Here is a 19,859-nt window from a genome sequence, read left to right as displayed (position 1 = left end):
CTGTTCAGAGTTCATTGAAATGACTGTGATGCCTCCTCTCAGTAGAAACATCCCGGCCTTCTTTTTCACACACCAAGCTAAGCTTCCCTTTTCAACACACAGCCCAGACCAGCAAATCCTTTGGCACAAGCCTTTGTCTCACAATAGCATGCTTCAGAACTGATTCAGTGCATTATACCACCCCAGAAAAGCAAGTCATGTGGGTCAATAGTAGGCATTTAAAAATTCAATTAGGAAGCAATCAAAATAATTATAGAGGCATTTTTTAAAATATTTGTTGGAATGCAGCTTTCGTTTTCATTCAGGACATTTTATTTGTTTTCTTTTTTTACTACTAAAACGAAGGCATATTAACGTGCTACATCCTGGAATTTTCCACTTGCTGTGAATGACTGGTTCAAGATTGAGTATGCATAATTTTCCCTTAGATAAAATTCTAACACTGGTGCACAGCCCAAATGAAACACTGGGCATGAAAATTTACCTCAGATATACTATTTTTTTTGTTCAACATGCAATATGAAAAAATAGTTACTCAAATTTACATCCAACTAGGGAAAATAATCTTAATTCAGGATAAAAAATCTGAACCTGTCTGATTTTACTCCTACTAAAAATTCTGATATCCGTTCTTCACATTGTGTAGCTCTGGTAGTTGTTATTTGCTCTTATTGTGGACCTTCCTAATTTGTCTCAGTATTATGACCTGAAACAGACTAAGTCCTTGAACACATAAGTGCTTTTACAATTTGTTTCATTGTGAACTTTCTATTCTTCTTATTGGAACCTGTCCTTGTAAACTGCTTTTAGATTTGTGCACTGCAAAAAGGTATATGCAGGACTTAAGAGATCACTGATAGTGCCCAACACAAGAACGTTTAAAAATAAGAGGCTATAAGGCACATCTAGACTGTCCAGTGACGTCTTAAAAGAAATCAGCTTCAAATCATGCCTGGGTATCTTGTTCCAGTCCACTCTGTGTAAGAAAGTGTCCCCTCAGTAGTAATTGGAATAGTAATTCCCTGGTTCATGCCCTGGTATTGGTCCCCAAAATAGTCTTCTATGTTCAAGATGAAAAAGATTGCATGTAGGGTGAACCTTTAAGCCTGAAATACATGTGGTCCCCATTCTCTGAACTAATTGCAAAGCGGCAATATATTTTTTTTTTGCACCATTATGGTAACCACAGCTGTACACAACATTCTAAATGAGGTCTGTATTGACATTTTACACATCTAACAATCTGTTTGGCCTTTTATTGCTTATCCACCTTATTGAAGGAAAATGATGTGTCAATACTTAACTTTTTTTTTTCATAGCTGCCTGTGTTTCCAATCTCACGTTCATACTTTTTTGGTGGATACGAAAAAAAAAAAACTCTTCAATTAGATTGTATTTTTATCATCATCAAATGATGTATTATTTCCTTAAAACATATAGAGTGATTTGGTAATCATCCTATGACTGGTACCATTTGCAAAATTGACTAGTTCACAAATGTCCAAAATGTAGGACAACTGATATACTGTAAGTTCAAAAGAACAGTGGTCTGAATACAGATCCTTGTGATACCCAAACAAAAGATTAAAAAAAACTTTAATTGAATAAAACTGTTATTTGATTGTAAAGAACTGTACCACTCACGCATTCATCATCATTTTGTGAATCATGCATTTTTAAGAACCTTCTCAGTATAACATATGAGCCTTTCAAGTCACTAGCTTTCTTTGTAGCCCAGTCTTGTCAAATCTCACAACCCAGGCAAGCTTGGTCCATGTCAGTAATGATACTGGAGACTTCCAAAGAAATCCAGGTTGGTACAGTGAGTGGCCTTGCTAGAATAAGTGGCAATCTTCTCTCTGGACTACAATTTCCAATCTACAGCATGGTGACAAGGGACACAGATCTGTAGGCAGTGTGCTGTCCTTTTGTTGAGAGGTTCAGGGGAGGTCCTGACTACTTCATCGGTTCATAAGACTAGTCGTATTAGAATAGGTGTACCCCAGTATATGGGATAAATTCCACTTCAGGTTTGGACAGTCTTACCTCAGTAAATGTCCCTCTCACTTCAACTGATGAATTAACATCTCACTGTATCATGACCTCATCTGTTTTCATTTTAATTGCCTTTAAATGGCTTTGAAGTTCAAATTTAAACACTCATTAATGATTTTTTGGGAAATTTAAAGTACTTAAAATAACAATGATTACTTACTAATGCGAAAGATAAACATTTGAATAAGTAAAAAATTCCATAACTGATTACAAAAAACTTAGAAGATTAATAAGACTGTCTGCAGTCTAGATGTATGTAGTATATGTTAGTGCATGTTAGAATCTCTATAAAAAGATGGGAACAATGCCAAGCCACAGAAATGTGGTGTACATTAAAAGAATAAGCTGAAACATATAAATTCTAAGGTCTACAGAAAGGGTCAACCCAGTTTGACATCTTCAGTAAAAAACCAAGGAAATATAGTCAACAACTGACAACAAAAGGGAATTTATTTAGAATTGAAAATAGGCAACACTTCTTTACATAAAGAGTGATGGTTGTCTGGAACATAAGGTTGAGGACCAGACTGTTGGGTCCTTCAAGTAAGAGATGGACAACATTTTAGTTTGTAAGCTACTTAACAACCAAACCAGTATAGCAGACAGAATGGCATCCATTCTTATACTTGCAGGTTCATTTAAGGCTTTTATGATCATGAATTGCGTAGCAAGGGAAACCTTTTGCATTCTTCAAAAAGCTGGCATATCATTTCGATCTGATTCGCTTTTTAGCTATGTCTTGTCTCACAGCCAGTAACATATTCCAGGTTTCCAGACGCAAATATCATAAGATCATTTCCTTATGAATAATATCAGTTTTGCACATTCTTCTCTCAAACTATTAGTCTTCTCATTTGAAAAGAGTCTAAAAGCTCTTTTCAAATGACTGACGCAAGAGAAATAGGAAACATGAGGATGCAGTGGAAACAGGCCATTGGCAACTCCCGTTCTTTGGACATGCACACTTTATCGTGCTTGGATGTGTTGCCCTGTCAACAGTTTCTGCCACATCTGATTCTGCTTGTTTCGATAAGTGCTTATCACATCCAGAGAAATCTGAATGATGCTGTAAGAGACCTGCAGAACTCAATCCGTGCTTATGTCAGCATCTTGCTGTCCAATGCAGGGCTCATAGCCGGTGAGTTGCTTTGTCAAACGTCAGTATCCCATGGCTTCTGATACTTGCTTTGCACCCAAACGCGGCGCATTACCACTCCTTTCTTCCTGTTCACCTGAAGCCTCCTGTCCTCCAGGTTCTGGATTTCTTGCAAACCAGCACTCACAAACAAATGGTGGACTTCATCTGTTGCAGGAGACGAGCACAAAAGCAGCACATTAGCCTTCACCCATTCAAAAGCTCTTGCCACAAGTCAAACCGTCTGTTTGCAAAACATCTGACACACAGGAACAGAACACTCTGTGATCCTTTCTAGTCATGCCTAGTCTGTCATCGTGCAGCTGCGGTCCTACTGAGCTGGTTTTCTATACCACTTAAGCATATTTGAAGTTTTGACAACTTTTTGTTCTTGTTTTTTTTTTTTAAAAAAAAAAGCTGCAAACATTTTCCAAACAGTGCAAAAGCATCAACTGTTGTTAAGGTCCATATGCATGTCACCTCTTGTAAAAAAGTAGACACAAGTACCATCTCCTCTGGCATAGAAGTTTTCAGACAAGCAGCGGCCTGGGAAATGATCAAGATAGCCACGTTAGTTCGGCTGAGCTGTAAAAATACCACATCACAACATAGACACAAAAATAACACTGAGATTTAGATGAAAAACCCAATGGGTTAACTACACAGAATAATAACAATAAGATATTTTCCAGTATCCAGAACATGTAATAACCCCCCCAAATATATGACATTCATTTTCCAGCATTTTTTACTTCTGAGGGTGTGCATTTTGTGCAAAAATTATAGACTAGAAATACATTTCCAATATTTGTCACGGAAGTATAATGCATGCCATTAAGACAATGATGTTATAAAACTGCTTTGGAGCAGCCAATCCTGAAAGTGTGAGGAAAGTGTTTGACTAGTATTTTTCTTATCGTGTAGAATTATTGTAAAACAATTGGGTAAGAGAAAGCTAGAATACACAGTGCCCAATGGCGCATTTAAAGACTTGAATGTTATTTAGTGGTACTTCTGGTGATGATTATACTCACAATACAAGCAAGGGATCAACCAGTAAAAGACAAAGAAAGTAACACTTGACTGTTCCTCTTCTTGTGATGTTGTATGTGGAGGCGATAAGGAAAAATATTTTACCAACTGATAAGGCAGGAATGAGAACTCAGGATGGCAGTATCAATAGGCCGTGTTGGTCTGTTGTTAACTGATGTGGGTGGGCGATCCCAGTCTTTGTTTTTTTTTTTCACACCAGAAAAAAAAAACCAAAAGCCATTGGATTTTCAAAGTTTTGTTCAGGTCACAATGGCAAAGGTGATGCACGTAAAAGCATGGTGCTTAACTGAAAAGCAGTAATCTTCTAATTTAAATACACTGACAAATTAACTGAGGAATTCAACGAGGAACTGCAGGAGCACCTTGCTTAAATCGAAGTTGTGACATATCGTATCTGCCATAATCTCGGAATAAGAACACTCCCCCGGGCTTCAGGAACTGGGTCAATCTCTTTACAACTCCTTGCATTCTGTAAGGAGAAAAAACACACAACTAATTTTGTATTATAGCAACAATGATCGAGAAAAAAAAAAAACAACTTAAAAAATGAAATGAAGAATATCCTAGTTAAAGCACAACTATGCAAACAAACAAAGCGTTTTTTTTAACCATGCATTCAACAGGCTCCCACAGTCCGGTGCTGCTAGCAAACTGTGCAAATGCAGGAAACCTCAGCACACAATAGGAAGATTCACCTTAAAAGCATAGGCACGTTTGCGCAAGACAGCGGCGCAATTTCTCACAGACGACTAGGAAGTCTTCTTTCCTTTGTCTGCACACAGTGACATCATTTTGAACTAAACGTGAGCAGACACAGTTCTGGGTATTATGAGCTGCACCTAAAACACTGCAAGAAGCCTTAAGGTTCCATTCTAGTGGTCAAGTGGGTCAGGTTCTGTATTGATCTGCATTTTGTCTATTAAGTGCGTACAACATCAATGTGGGTAGCATTCCTCAGATAACTGATTACAACACATACCCATAATAGGTGGGTCATTCCAAGCACATTTCATTGTATTGAAAGAGAACAGTACCTAAGAAGACTAATCATAAAAAGAGCAGTCAGACTATTCTGGGAGCACAAATTATGCGAAGCTTCCTTCATTTAGAATCAATAAGACGTTGCTAAGTAGATATGTACAATGCATTTGACAATGCCATATAATATATTAGATAAACTTTCTGATGCAACCAATCTATACAAAACAATTGCTTTGTTTACACATTTAGTGCAAAAACTGATACAGCAAATTGAAATTGCTCATTTCTGGCCAGTCCATTTTAAGATCTGTACAAAGAAAAAAAACACATCAAAATAGAATAGAGGAAAATCTATTACTGCCTACTGTGAGATTTGGCTGGCAGCCAATCCGCACCCTGAATTCTAATCAGCTGATATCTACTACAGGCTCCTGGATGTAGTGAAATGTCACTGCTTGTTACAAAGAGCAGCAGACTAAGCTCTTTCAGCAAGAGGCTTTGTTCTCTGACTTCATTTGACTACCAGCTCTTTGAAAACAGTAACACCCATCAGCAATATCGATTAATTCATAAGTAAATAGGCGTACTTTATTTTATGATTCATATTCCACACGTTAAACTTTTGGTAATCCAGTATTTTGTAAAAACACAACATGCATCATACACTTTGAGCCTCCCTGTGATTGTATGCTACTGCTATATTCCTGCCCATTGTCCACATTGAACCTTTTGCCCTGTTTGGGACTAATGAAAATTATCATCATCTGGGATTAAACAAACAGAAATGTCATGCACAACAACAACACGACCATACAGGCATTTCCAAACTTCAGCCAGTTTTGTCTCAAAGTACATCCCAAGCATTGCCCCACTGAGCAGCAGAATTTTCTTATAATGTTGCATTTAAAAAATAGCATGTGACGATAGAGTGCGTGTCTTTAAATGCACATTTTGCACATGACTTGAAAACAAGCAGGCAGTGCTTTAAATCAGAATAATGGAATGGATATATAACTGATGAGAATGCTGGGAGATGCCTGGTGATGAATGAGACTGAATGCTTTTTTCCTTTGCCCTCTGACTTTGACCTACCGCTCAGGGTGAATGGACGACAGCACAAAGACGACAAGAATGATGTCTAAGCTCTTGGGTGGAAATGGGAAGGTGGCGGCTTCATCGCAGACATCATGGACAAAGACGTGACACTGAGCAGGGCAGTATCTTGGGTGAGCCTGCACAGAGAAAACGGCGACCAGCAACATATCAGAAAACTGCACGATGTTCTTTTATCATACCTTATTTTACCGTGCCCAAACTCGAAAAATGATCTCAGATGGGTAATCCACAAAGGACAATTAACATGAGACTGTGTTCTATTTCACCATAAACATAAATGCAGGGATCCAACTCTTACTTAAACCCATTGCTTGCGGTAATATCTTTGTTGCTTTTTGGTTACATAATTACATAGCGCATATGTACTTCAGTTAAAAAGGTGCATTATTTAACATCAAATCCCACAAAATCAGAACACTGAAATACTGTACATGCACATAGAACGTGCTGAAGGTACTACACAAACCACTTATTTAAATGTCACAGACCCAGTGCTTCCTGAAGACACATAGAACATAAATAAATTATGCTAGAGCCCTGAATAAAAATCCAAAGTTGAATATTTCAGATTTTCTACGTAAAATATGTGTTACTATCCTTTAAGAAACATAAATTGCCACTGCGGTTTTGGGGTAAAAGGTTTGGTATGTTGCTTCCATCTCAATTCAGCTGTTCAGTGAGATTACATCAAAAGCCAAATTCAGTTTGTTGTTTTTTTTTTAAATGAAAACACTTGCATGCACCTGCAGACAGATAACCTGATTTTAAGTCATAAGTAGTGTTTCTATGGAAACCCTGAGCTATATACCCAGAAAGACATCATCCAAGTCAGTCCTATTCAAAACATAACAGTAAATCACGATGGTAAATCTTCAGTACGGAACACATTAGGCACAAACTGATGGTTGCACTGGCACTTCCTTGGTTCAACGCTGTCAATTTCATATCAGACAGAACCTGAGTAATTGCAATGAGCAGCACAATACTGCTCATTATGTTTACTTCATTTAAACAGGTCATCTTTGGGGACTATTTAACATTTACAGTAAGAAACAGGCATTTCTACAGGCCATGTTCTTAAAATTAAGTTTAATAAACATCAGCAAATTTAATTTCGTAGCATTTTGCAGTCATTCTCGTTTTGTGGCCACAGAGATCGTTACTGTTAGCCACTACACAAAGACACAACTGGCGATTCCAAATTGGCTGGTATTGCAATGAAAAAATAATAAAAAAATTCTAGATTAAAACACAAATTAACACTTTTTACACTAAACCCTACTTTAGATACCAAATATTAATTCACTAAAATAACAAATGGTTTGCAAACTGACAGAGATTAATGTGTGTTTAGTTTCACCTTGCTTCTGTTATGGGCGCTCTCCACATAGGACACATATAGAAAGAATAATTAGGTTACTAACTGCAAGTAGATAAAAAAGGAACTAGTAAATTAAAACACATTAAGCTGAAATTTCTAACAATCACCTACCCTTTTCCAGTCCATGGGTTCCTACATGGGAGCAAAGCACCACTACAGCTACGTAATGAATTAAATACATAGGCTTTCCTAGTAAGATTTTAGCCACATCTTTGTACTAAACTGTCAGTTCCATGCATGAGCCCTCTGTCCCACTGAGACACAGTATATTAATGTGATACACATAATTAAGACCGTTAGCTTGCCTGCTGCTGTCATTTGATCAAAGGGCTGAACATTCCAGGAGCATCAGATGTCTGTGAGACAAGGAACCAGGGAAGGTGCTGGCATCCATTTTGACAGTCTTAACACGCTTGGTGGCAAAGTGACTCAAGATGGACACATACAAAATCGGAAATCTGGAGTATAAACCTACAGTACATACCGCTATCAAGGAGGAATAAAATGTACTGTAGATTACATTCTGTGTTGGACTGAGAACTTCAGGGCCTGCGTCGAACTATATTAGCTGGGTCCCATTACGTGGTGTTTTAAAGTGTTTGGAGCAGGTTATTCCTGCGCTCAGCTACTTCTGGAGCATGAAAAATCCCATCATATATCTACACACAGCCCCCCTTTGCACTTCTGATGCAAAAAGAATATTATGTCTTACAATATTACATAAATATTACATCTCTTTTTTTTCCTCCCACATTCTACAGCAAAAATCTAAAGATTATTCCGAAGAACTACTTTTTAGAAAATCTTTGCTGCAGTTAATAAGATTGCATGCTAGTTGCACAGCAGATTTCCTAACTGTACGCTGTCAAGTTTCGTTCAGGGTCCTCCAAAGTGACTAAAGTGCGGTGGCCCAGACGTGCAAAACACACAAACAAAAACGAGAGCACAACCAAAAAACTGACACAACACAAACAAAAACTAAAGTACAAGTGGAAAACCTGCACAACACAAAAATGAGTGCACAATAAAAAAAACAGTGCACAACAAAATGTGTTCAACACAGAAATAGGTTCTCACAGCTGACATTGTGAGGCTAAACCGACACCAAAGGCTGCACTCATTTTGGCATTCTGTCTGAATGATTGTGTCTTGAAAATGGCTGCCTGTAAAAGAGTCTCGATAAGCAAGAATAATAAGCAATAAGCATGTCTTCATCAAATGACTCCGAACCTTAAAAAGGCTGAAATGTTATTTTGCTTGAACAAAATTTATGATACTTTTTTTCTACAAATGGTAATGTACTATATTTTGTAACTGTCGATGATGATATAGACGAATGAACTGACAATTGAGTTAATGTCTGCAATGAGTGTTATGCCTCAATTTAAGGCAGTAATACTTAATGAAAGACGTATTTGTAGGAATAAAGGAAATAAGGCAAGAAGCCCACAAAAAATGACATGCATGTAATACAAGTTTACATTCATCATATTTTACACAGCAAAAATATTCTTTCAATGTTTTGTGAACATACTACTGAGCAAATATCTTAAGACATCTTGTATTGTTCGCACTTAACATATTTCCTTTACACAGAAATGTATGCTAATCTACTGAAATGTTTTATTAAGTGTTAATCCTGACAGATGTGTATCTCGCAGTGCAGAAAGTAGCCTTTTACCTTGACAAAGAATTAATTTTGTTCGTTCTTCCTCAATCATTTTATATTAAGAAACAATTCCAAACTTTGCTTTCATCTGTACTAAACACGGGAGAGTCCAGAAAAGCACAATTTGACATCAACCAGGAGCTTAAATCAACGAGAGAGAGAGATAGTGCACATCAGATACTTCAAACATGTGATCTAAGCTTCACTCGAAAGCGTACCCCGGACACGATAAACTAGAGAAACTATAGGTCTTCGACAGGAAAACAGTCATTTCGATTTTATACGCTACTATTACGAGAGATGTTTGACACTGCATCAGCACTTACCTTTACCAGCTTGACAGCATGGGATGAGAAATCACAGCAGTACAGGAATGCTCCCGTGTCTCTAGAAAAATAAATTAACAAAAGCTAATGGATATAATATACATCTGTGCTGGGCTCAGCAAAGTTTAGAACAGTATTTTACTTCTTATGGAGTTAGATATTAATAGCAGTAATGCCAGTGGGAAGAAAAGAAATATCACTGCCTGTATATGTCGTTGCTTTGATATTGAGTGGATTTTTTATAAGGAATTAGACATGAAAGACACAATCATGTCTGTGGTTAGCAAGAAGGGAAATTCTGCAGCTATATACTGTACACTAAGATGTTTCCAAAGTATAGCATAATATAACGATAGATGGTTTATCACAACTTCTTTGGAAACGTATTTTTCCCAGAACTATCCTAAGACAAAACAAAGACAAAAACGATTATTCTGGCATTCGATAAATCATATTGCTTTCCTTGATGTTTTTTCTTTTACCCTTCGCACAATCACGAACATGCAGCAGTCTGACCACCATGTAAAAACTGAAGACTGGCAAAGTACTAGCTGTGCTTGCCTCCTGCTTCACCACACACTATTCTTAAACAGTTCCAACCACTCAGCCACTGCAACCAAAACCCTGGGCTCTCTGCTCATGCACTTAAGACTTAAGTAAGTGGTTCTTCATCTGAGGTTTCGGTCCTATAATTATGTGTGAAGGTCAAGGTTAAAAACTTCCTCTGTGTATGTAAAAAAAAAAGCAAAACCCACTACACATGATTCTGTCCTCTGCCTGGCCAAGATCTCAGGACAAAATGTTCTATGCACAGTGACATCAAAGCCTGGCACTGGGTCTCTGCAACTAATCCAAGAGTTATGTAAAAAGTGAACAAGTCAGCTATTTCATTCACAAAAAAATTAGAGCCAGCACCTTCTTGATAAGCAGAGAGAACAGTCCCATCTCTATTTACGTCATTCACAGAACCCTGCTTCACATTGACACATTGACTGTATCCCCGTGGTAAAAATCAACTGGACAGTGTCAAGCAGTTCTAAAATCACATCTAACGGCTTGAACTTGCTTTATTTAAAAAAGACATTAAAAAAAACACTGCATAGCTTACCTCAAGGGTTTACATTAAAACTGAAGTTAGGGTTCATAGGTGAGCAAAAAGGCTTAAGAAATCATTCCTGTGGTGAACAAAACGTCCAAATATTTCACGTAGTTGAATGTGAAGCACTTGGCTTTTACTCTCTCAGCTGTGGTTCTGCAGAAATGTGAAAACCGCTTCTCTGCCTGCAATATTTACTGCGACAGTTCCCGAACGAAAAGTGTTAGTATTAAAATGCTTACACTTAATGTGTCAACTAAAACATAGCCCTTGCCATTACACTGTTTCTTTACTTTCTTGCTATGAAGTCTTCTTAAACAATGAGGCTAATGCATATGCAATATTATAATCACAGGCACTTCCTATCAAGAGCTGAAAGCTATAAAACTAATAGCCTTAAGGATGGATTATTGGACTTCTGCCAGGCAGCTGTTTCAATTACGAGAAGATTTAACATTAATTAATATTTCATCAGTACATTTTATTAACAGATGCTTTGTAATGCAGCTAATATTGTGTTGTATTTGAGAAAGACCTAAACGTAATTTGAAAATGTTACCTACATAATAAGTGTCAGAGAAATAAAAATGTGCAGAACAATGAAGTACAAATATATTCAAAACAATGCACGAAACCTACTGAAAGATTAACTGCTAACAGATAATAGTAATTAAACTTTTTTGTCAGAAGCAGTGATATAGATTGGTCTGACTTTTATGTAACTACAGCATTTCTGGATATTTAACATCCATCTAAACACTGTACTTGTATACATAACTCATCAAATAATAAATAATAATAATTGCTTAACCTTATATAACACTTTTCTGAACACTCCACTCAAAGCTCTTTACAGGTGATGAGAACTCCCCTCCACCACCACCAATGTGCAGCACAAACCTGGGTGATGCGACGGTAGCCAAAGTGCACACAGTACTCTCCCAGAGAACAGAGTGATGAAGCCAATTCAGAGATGGGGATTATTAGGTGTCATTGGTAAAGGCCAATGCGAAATTTGGCCAGGATGCCGGTGTTACACCCCTACTCTTTTCGAGGAACGCCCTGGGATTTTTAACAACCACAGAGAGTCAGGACCTCAGTTTTATGTCTCATCTGAAGGACGGCGCCTTTTTACATATAGTGTCCTCGTCACTATACTGGGGCATTAGGACCCTCACAGACCGCAGGGCGAGCGCCCTCTACTGGCCCCACTAATACCTCTTCCAGTAGTAACCTTAGTTTTTCCCAGGAAGTCTCTGTACTCTGCCAGGCTTACACCTGTTTAGCTTCAGTGGGTTGCCAGTTGTAAGTTGCAGGGTGATATGGCTGCTATAACCTGCCAAAGCTAGTACTTTTTTTGTATGATAATTTCCTCCTTTTTGCTACAGTATAATAACCATATGTCTTAGTCATTAATTAGATTATTTTGAACAGCTCAGACATTTGGGCATTCAGTATTCGAGCTATGAAATATTTATTTCCCTTTGTGGCTGTAACAAAAATGCAAATAGCATGGAAGCATTTGAATGTCTCCAGAATTAGAAGATTTTGGGGGTAGATTTCAATATGGTTCTGTTCAGCTGAAAGAAAAACACTCAATGGACATAAGCCAGAGGTTGTAATGAAAGTACATTCATTCATAAACTAAATCAACTGGGTTTGTGCAAAGGTCAGTCAAGCATACATATACTGTATACAGCAAAAAAAAAAAACTAAGCATATTGGAGAAGATCATTTTTGTATTGAAATCAGTCAAGTTATGTCACCAGTCAGTCTATCCATGATCAGAAACCTGCTTATCCTAGAGAATGTACTGTAACAGTAATCCAGATCCTATGTCAGAAATATAAGGTGGGATTGAAATACCCAAGATTATTGCAGGAATTGATAACGTGTAATGCATCAAGTTTTGTTCTTCAACATTACAAAATGATTTTTATTGATAAGGTTAAAAATCAATTGGTTGTGTCCTAGATCATTTAAAAGCATGTTCTACCAGACACAGCAAAGACTTCACTTATATCCGTAAGATATATACAGTATTAGGCATGCTGACCATACATCCGTTCTGAAAACACTGCTTGCTAATTTCCTTCACCTCCTTTTGAAGTGGTTAAAGTATCTTTAACAGCAATTTTAACAAGAGAGTGAATAGCATGGAATTAGTTTTCCAATGTATTCAGCTCCTTGTCATATTACATGTAAAAATAAATGTCATACTAACACTGACTGAAGCCCATTTTATTATTTCTTATATGAAATATAGATGAACAGTTCTGAAAAAAAAAAACTATCCGTGTGATACATACTCTGAATAAGTGTCCTTAGACAAAATGCTCCTTGTGGCCAATAAATGTCACTTCTGCTAAAGAACACCTCGCATTTACAATTCTCTCTGGGAAAAATAAATCCATTTCTTCATCATTATCATCATAATACTGTAGGTATACCTGCTGTACAACATGAGACCCTTTCACATGCAGAGCTTTTTCAAAAAGAACTACAGAATGCAATTTTATAACTAAAAAATAGAGGTACTATAACAAGCCTGCATCCTGATCAGTAGGTAAGAAGGTTTTAATATCCTCATGGGGTTTATATAAGAACATTAACAGATGTTTTGTTACTCAAACAGACAGCAAAGATAAACAGAATAGGAACAGCACATACGAATATTGCTACAAAAGGACATAAACAGATAGCTGAGGCAGCTTTCTTGGCACACAATTCAAACTGAAAGTTTGTGAAGTAGCCTTTTAAATAAATACCACAGTGGCAACAAGCAACACAACATTAAATATCTTAAAATAAGCACTTTCCTAGCCACACTTACTTCATGGAATTCAAGATAGGGAACACACTGTTTCCAGGTCCACATCCCACCTACAAGAAAGAAATCTGTGATCGTTTCTAAAACAACTTAGAAATGTAAGTCATCCCTCATAACTGTACACGCTCCAGTGCCCTTATACACTGAACACTACAAGGTTGATCTTCACTTTTCCACCACATTTCAGACATCATTAAATGCATACGCATGTCTTTTTTTGCCTACTGAACCTAAAATGTTTGATATACCTCAAAGATCCTGAATGCCGCATGACGTCCTGGGAAGATGTCAGTCCTCCTTCCTTCCTCTTGTTCTACTGCCATTCTTTGACACGAGTGACGGTTCTCACCTCCCCCATGTGCTGTATGAGCACAGCCTAGCGCAGAAACCACTTCTCCCCGGCTGGCGCCGGACGAGTGCGATCCAGCAAGAGGAACTGCTAATTCCTCAGTGCAGCTAGTCCTTGCCGACAGAATCTCCGGAAACTCCTGGAACAGCCAGTTCCTATCTTTAAAAAACTTGTACTGATGGGTCTTATAAAATCCATCCCAGTATCCGGAAGCATCTTTGTCGTATTTTACTGGGTGAAGAAAAAATAAAAACACCTGAGAAAGCTTAAAAGGCTTCAGGTAGATCAAGTAGATATTAATAGTCCTTGGTTGTTTACCTACAATTATTATGTTCTTTGATTGGATTTCTACTGCCGAAACAAAAAGAGTACCCATTGTATTTCTACATATAATAGTGTTCGATCTTGTTTTATGAAAAGCAGCATCTCCTGTTTTCTTTTGTATGCATTAAAACATGGTATTAAGAAACTATGTTTTAACAACATGTTATAAAACAATGTTCATTAGGCAGCTTACTGTATGTTGAGAGTTTTGCGAATGATTTAAAAAGAATCTTTGCTGGTCTGAGAGAAGTTGGCTGCTTACCCTGCTCCTCGACAGGAACTTGGAAAACTGAATTTTCTTCAGCTTTCTTTCTTGCATGTTCCTTTTCTTCCTCTGACCACTGAACATGATCCCTGCAAAAATCAACCTCACCCTCTCAAGATCTTTGTGGAAAAATAAAAAGTATTTTTGTATATTTTTAACAAGCAACATTAAGTCAAACAATTCTAAGATATGCACTTTACTGTAGATGCTTTAAAAATCCATTCTATCATCTTGGTAATGATTTTCCCTAAATCATGCATTAGGTTAAATTACTACAATGTAAGTAGGTTGGAAAACCATTTATCATCGATCAACAAAAAACTATGAGAAACAGAAAAACATTGCTGTACTTTTGGAAGCAAGAAGCATCTTCAGTTTCCTTTTTACTCAAAATACAGTCTTCAGTGGCCTCAAAGCTGAGGTTTCAAACTAAACAGCCTTGGAATCTTTTGTTGAAACATTTACTTATGTTACTTCTGATTGAAAACAATACCAATCAGAACACAATTTCCTCGACCTGTGCAAATAACTATTAAAAACACTGTAACACATTAAGCTGATGCGGATAAATTTCATGCTATCCAGCACAGTACAGTCCAATAGACCCATCAGCAGTATTGTTACTGGCACAACAGTTTAGTTCATCACAGGATGTAATTCTAGCAAAAGTACAATTCAGAAATACATATAAAACTATTTTGTTGTATCTAGTTTTGGAATGTTTTTTTCCGTGTGCAAGTTCTGTCTTCTGAGGATACTTGAATAATAACATTTTTAGGCAAAATGATGGTGGCGTACCACATGTTATGTTGGAAGACATCATCAGGGTTGGTTAATATCCTTCCTCCAAGAGGAACAGGGGGTCTGCTAGTTATCCTCCTTCTGCAGTGTGTCCCCGTCTTCTTCCAGAGTGACAGGAACAGACCACGCACACCTCTCATACTCACTCCCTTCAGAAGAAAAACCCCCATCATTGACAACTTGTCTCGACGCAGCTTGTTTCAGATTAATTATTTTCATCCATCCATCGATCTATCTTCTAAGTACTTTATCCAATTCAGGGTCACAGAGGAGCCAGAGCCTATCCTGGCAAGCAACGGGCACGAGGCCATGCCATCTCAGGGCACACAAAGACACAAACACAAGCACACATAATCACACACACACCATGGCCAATTTTCCCAGATGCCAGCATGTTTTTGGACTGTGGGAGGAAACCAGAGCCCCCTGGAGGAAACGCATGCAAACACAAGGAGAACCTGCAAACTCCACACAGACTGCACCCCTGGAATTCTGCACACGCTGCTGGGCAGCAATGCTAATCACTTTCGCCTTCTTCAAACTAGTCACCTTTAATTCAGAACAGTGCAGATGCCAACAGCCAGCTGGGTTTTTCAGTTTTGGTTTAGTCAAACTTTACTTCTGAACCAGGAACTGTGAGATTTCTATGGCAAGGGAATAAAATGGAAAAGTCACACAACAACCCTGTTTGTTTTCAGCACTTGGAGTTGGGGCTTTCGATTAGATCTCACCGTCCTGTCCTGCTGACTAAATATTGATTTATCCTTGAACGAATGTGTGTGTTTTGCCTTTTAACATGGACATATTAGCCCCCCACCAGTTACAAGTATTTGTAATGAGTTTCAAAATCTATGACTGCCATCTATAATCCTAGATAGCCACTATTCCGTAGATCTGAGAAGCCTATTTAGATAGCTAAACCTAAAACCTTCTCTGAGAACTTGTCCAGAGGTTAAACTGTCTTGTGCAGCCTCTGTCTCACAGAGAACCTCACATAGTAGGTGAGAGACTAACACACAGAAAAGGCAACAAACAGGAAGAGGAAGTTTGCTTGCTTGCTTGTTTGGATGCCAAAAGCAAACTGGGCCCAGTATCACCTCCATTGCTTGAACATCTAACGCCATCTTTTAGAATTCTGTGAAAAACAACAGCCTTCTCACTGGCGTGATCGTCTAACCACATGCAAGACATTCTCACATGCAGGAGGTGTGGGCATCTCAACCACCCAGGTTCAATGCCTGCTCCAGACTTCATGTCCACTGTTAACATTATCCCATTTCAACAACTAAACGATAAAACCAAGTGGTTATCATCACATTTTTATTTTCACACACAAGAACACATTGCAAAGGAGGTCGGAATTTGGTGCTTTCTCATCATGCGCACTGCAAGGGAACTTAAAGAGGGCAATTCCACCACAAAAAATGAAAAACAAAAGTAGCAAAGCAAAACCATTCCAGCTGTGGATCCACTTGAAGAAGGCTCTGCTGCCAAACTATAATTTTATTTTTACTGTTACGCATGGAATTAACCTTTATGTGTTTGTCTCCAGTATACAGAAGCATGTAGCTGTACGAATACATTTCCTTGTAACTGTAGAAAGAACTGTGTATGTAATTGGATATTAAACAGGTAAATAATTAAAAACAAGGGCAGCAAGGTCCTATGGAAGCGAGTACTTCTGCCTCACAGCTGTAGTGTGTGGGGATCAATTCTGGGATGGGCGACCTTCCGTATGGAGCCTGTATGTTCTCCCTGTGTTCATGAGGGCTTTTCTTAAAGTACCATAGATACCTCCCACTCCCCAAAGTGGGAAATATTCAATTGCCTATTCCATGAGGAACAGAACTGGGGGCCCTACATCATTAATCCTTCTCTGAAGTAGCTCTCTTACAAATTCTGACAGCAAAGTTCAAGTAAAGAAGAAGATAAAAAGGAAAAAGAAGAATGGCTGTGACTAATACAAGGCACAAGTGTACCGCATCTGCAGTAAACTGCTGTGAACTTCTTTTATTACTTGAAATGGAAAAGAATCTAAAAATTTTGGGATTTTAATAAATCAATTTGTTAAATTAGTGGTGTTATATAATGTAAACGATCTCGAAATTATCTTTAATCATCCTTATACGAATACCCTTTCTTTTCAATTTCAGTACTAAAATCAAACAAATAGACACTCAGTATACAGTAGATGTGTAAACTGCAGCTATGCTCTTAGAAATTAGCGAAGAATGGTTCCACAGTGACCCAGTAGTTAGCACTGCTGCCTCGCAGTGCTTGGGGCCCTGGGTTCAAATCCTGAGGCGTTTTCTACTTGGAATTTGTAGGTTCTCTGTGCGTTTGTATAGGTTTCCTTCTGGGTGCTCTAATTTTCTCCCACAGTCCAAAAGACATACTAGTATATCAATCGGCATCTGGGAAAACTGGCCTTGGAGTATCTGTCTGCCCTGTGATGGACTGGAATTTTGCCTTGCCCTGGGATAGATTCCGACGCCCCTGTGACCCTGTACTGGATGAAGCAGTTAGAAAATGAATGGATGGTGCCAATGGTTTGTTCCCTGGCTAGACCTCTGCTGAATGCTTTACGATATTAGTTTATGTAAAACATTAAAAATAACCATGTTTATGAAATCTAATCAAACGTGTCAGTAGTTTGATACTCAGAATAATGACTTGTCCTTACTTTAACTGTACTGTACATAGAGCTGAAATTATGAACAACTGCCCTCTTAAAAATCTTCAGCAGGCCAAGCAGTGTGGGGCTATTAGAAATGTTTTAATAAAATTGCCTGGAATGCTAGCTGCCCAGATTTGATTCCTGGCCCAGATTATCTAACCATCATACAGAATGTCAACATCTCAAGTTAAAAACAAGAAATAATAAGGCCAAAGTGTACCAGTTAATGCATGTTGTGATTCGTACAAACCATGCGGTCGCATTATTTATTATCACGCATTGTGGTGTTCTGATTGGTCTGCTTTGCATTAAAGTTTTTAGAGTTTCATTGTAATAATAATTCCTTACACTTCACTCAATGCGCTTTACAGGTAATTGGCCAGGGGAAAATTTGGCCAGGACACCAGGGTAACACCTTGTTCCCTTTTTTTAAGGTTTGTGTCCCCATCACTATACTGGGCACCAAACCGCAGGGTGAGCGCCCCCTACTGGTCCCACTGACACCTCTTTCCAGCAGCAACCTAGCTTTCCCAGGAGGTCTCCCATCCAGGTATTGACCAAGCTCATTCCTGTGGACCTTTAATGGCTTGCCAGTTGTTAACTGCACTGTGATAGTGTTGCCAACATATACTATATTTTAATAATGCATTTAGACATAGATAGAAAATAAATGTTTTGTTTTCTAGGCAGAGAATCCCTGCAATCTGTAAAAAGGGGTATTACAATTGTTAGCCTTCTGTGTATGGAAGTGTTTCATAGTATACTGAAATCTCCAAGTTCCATGTACCACTATGGAACTAGCACAGACAGACAGAGGAGAAATTCTTTTGTAGTCAATGGTAAACCCTTAAATCGGTAAACTGCATGAAGACAAATTTGGAAACAAAATGTTGTGGGAAGAGACATTTGAGCAGCTCAAAACATACATAAAGGCATCTGTAGAGGGCATACAGTATCTTCAGACTATTTCTAAATTTAAGAACATGAAAGCTGAGTGTACCTCAGTTTTATTTACTTCATTTAATCTTTTTTTGAGTAAAACGCATCTGTATTTTGTACCTCTGACGATGTTCTGTGTACTGTTCTGTGTATTGTACATATACTGTATATTTGTTTTGTTGTTGCAGTAAAAGGAGACAAATTCGGTTTCATAATTGTGGCGAAGTGGTTTGTTACGACCACGCCCCCTGGCGCCGGTCGGTTTCGCCTTGGCAAACCAAATTATAGCAACATTTTCATAAATTTGATACCTTCTTCTGTGGCATAATTGCTATAAACTAATCACTAAAATGCGAATTCCACCTTAATTGCGTTCAACGTAACCATCCTGAGCACAAGAACAGTTAATACGAACAATGTGCATGCCTGAAGTAACACTACCCAATTTCTTAGTAAAACCAATCTGAGACTATGGGTCTCACATATGGCAATTTTGGTAATCTGACATTTAATTTATTACTGCAATCATAATAGGCTGGTAGGTGAATCGTTTGTTGTTGTTTTTTAAAAAAAACATATAAGTTATTACTCCACGAATCATTTACTCACCCTGCTCATTCAAAATTGAAAACAATGTAGTTAAAACCCTGCGTACAAATCTCGTCATTTACCCCAAAAATCGCGGAGTGAAGGAAAAGCAAGACAAAACTGAATGGTTTTGGTAAAAAAAAATACGAATGAATTACATGCCTGCAATGCCCTACATCCAGACCTGGGTGCCGCCATGCTTTGAACTTGTCACTCGGAAACGAATAAGGCAAGTCAAACCATAGATGTGGGGGGGAAAAGGAAAGATTATCTA

The 19,859-nt window shown here is 38.0% G+C and overlaps 1 protein-coding gene across 1 annotated transcript; it reads right to left on the bottom strand.

Annotated features, from left to right (window-relative positions):
- Positions 1-2,490: 2,490 nt before the first annotated feature.
- On the bottom strand, positions 2,491-19,721 carry mettl8 (methyltransferase 8, methylcytidine). Its single transcript, XM_088930478.1, has 10 exons — positions 19,607-19,721; positions 15,379-15,530; positions 14,578-14,669; positions 13,891-14,222; positions 13,646-13,695; positions 9,717-9,777; positions 6,317-6,456; positions 4,606-4,712; positions 3,671-3,736; positions 2,491-3,358 (listed from the first exon to the last, which is right to left on the bottom strand). Exons 1-10 carry the CDS (start codon positions 19,613-19,615, stop codon positions 3,207-3,209), a joined length of 1,161 nt encoding a protein of 386 aa, XP_088786604.1. The 5' UTR covers positions 19,616-19,721; the 3' UTR covers positions 2,491-3,206.
- Between the last annotated feature and the right edge of the window lie 138 nt (positions 19,722-19,859).

This window comes from Atractosteus spatula, chromosome 13, assembly GCF_055471065.1.
Source record: "Atractosteus spatula isolate fAtrSpa1 chromosome 13, fAtrSpa1.hap1, whole genome shotgun sequence".
Classification (NCBI taxonomy): domain Eukaryota; kingdom Metazoa; phylum Chordata; class Actinopteri; order Semionotiformes; family Lepisosteidae; genus Atractosteus; species Atractosteus spatula.
The sequence above is the reverse complement of the archived record's forward strand: the minus strand, read 5'-3'. Positions and strand labels throughout refer to the sequence as shown.

Coding starts and splice junctions, on each gene's coding strand:
- mettl8 (XM_088930478.1), bottom strand. Junction 4,713..6,316: donor TCGTCCATTCACCCTGAGCG/GTAGGTCAAAGT, acceptor TTCTCCTTACAG/AATGCAAGGAGTTGTAAAGA. Junction 3,737..4,605: donor ACAACTTCGATTTAAGCAAG/GTGCTCCTGCAG, acceptor ATCATTTCCCAG/GCCGCTGCTTGTCTGAAAAC.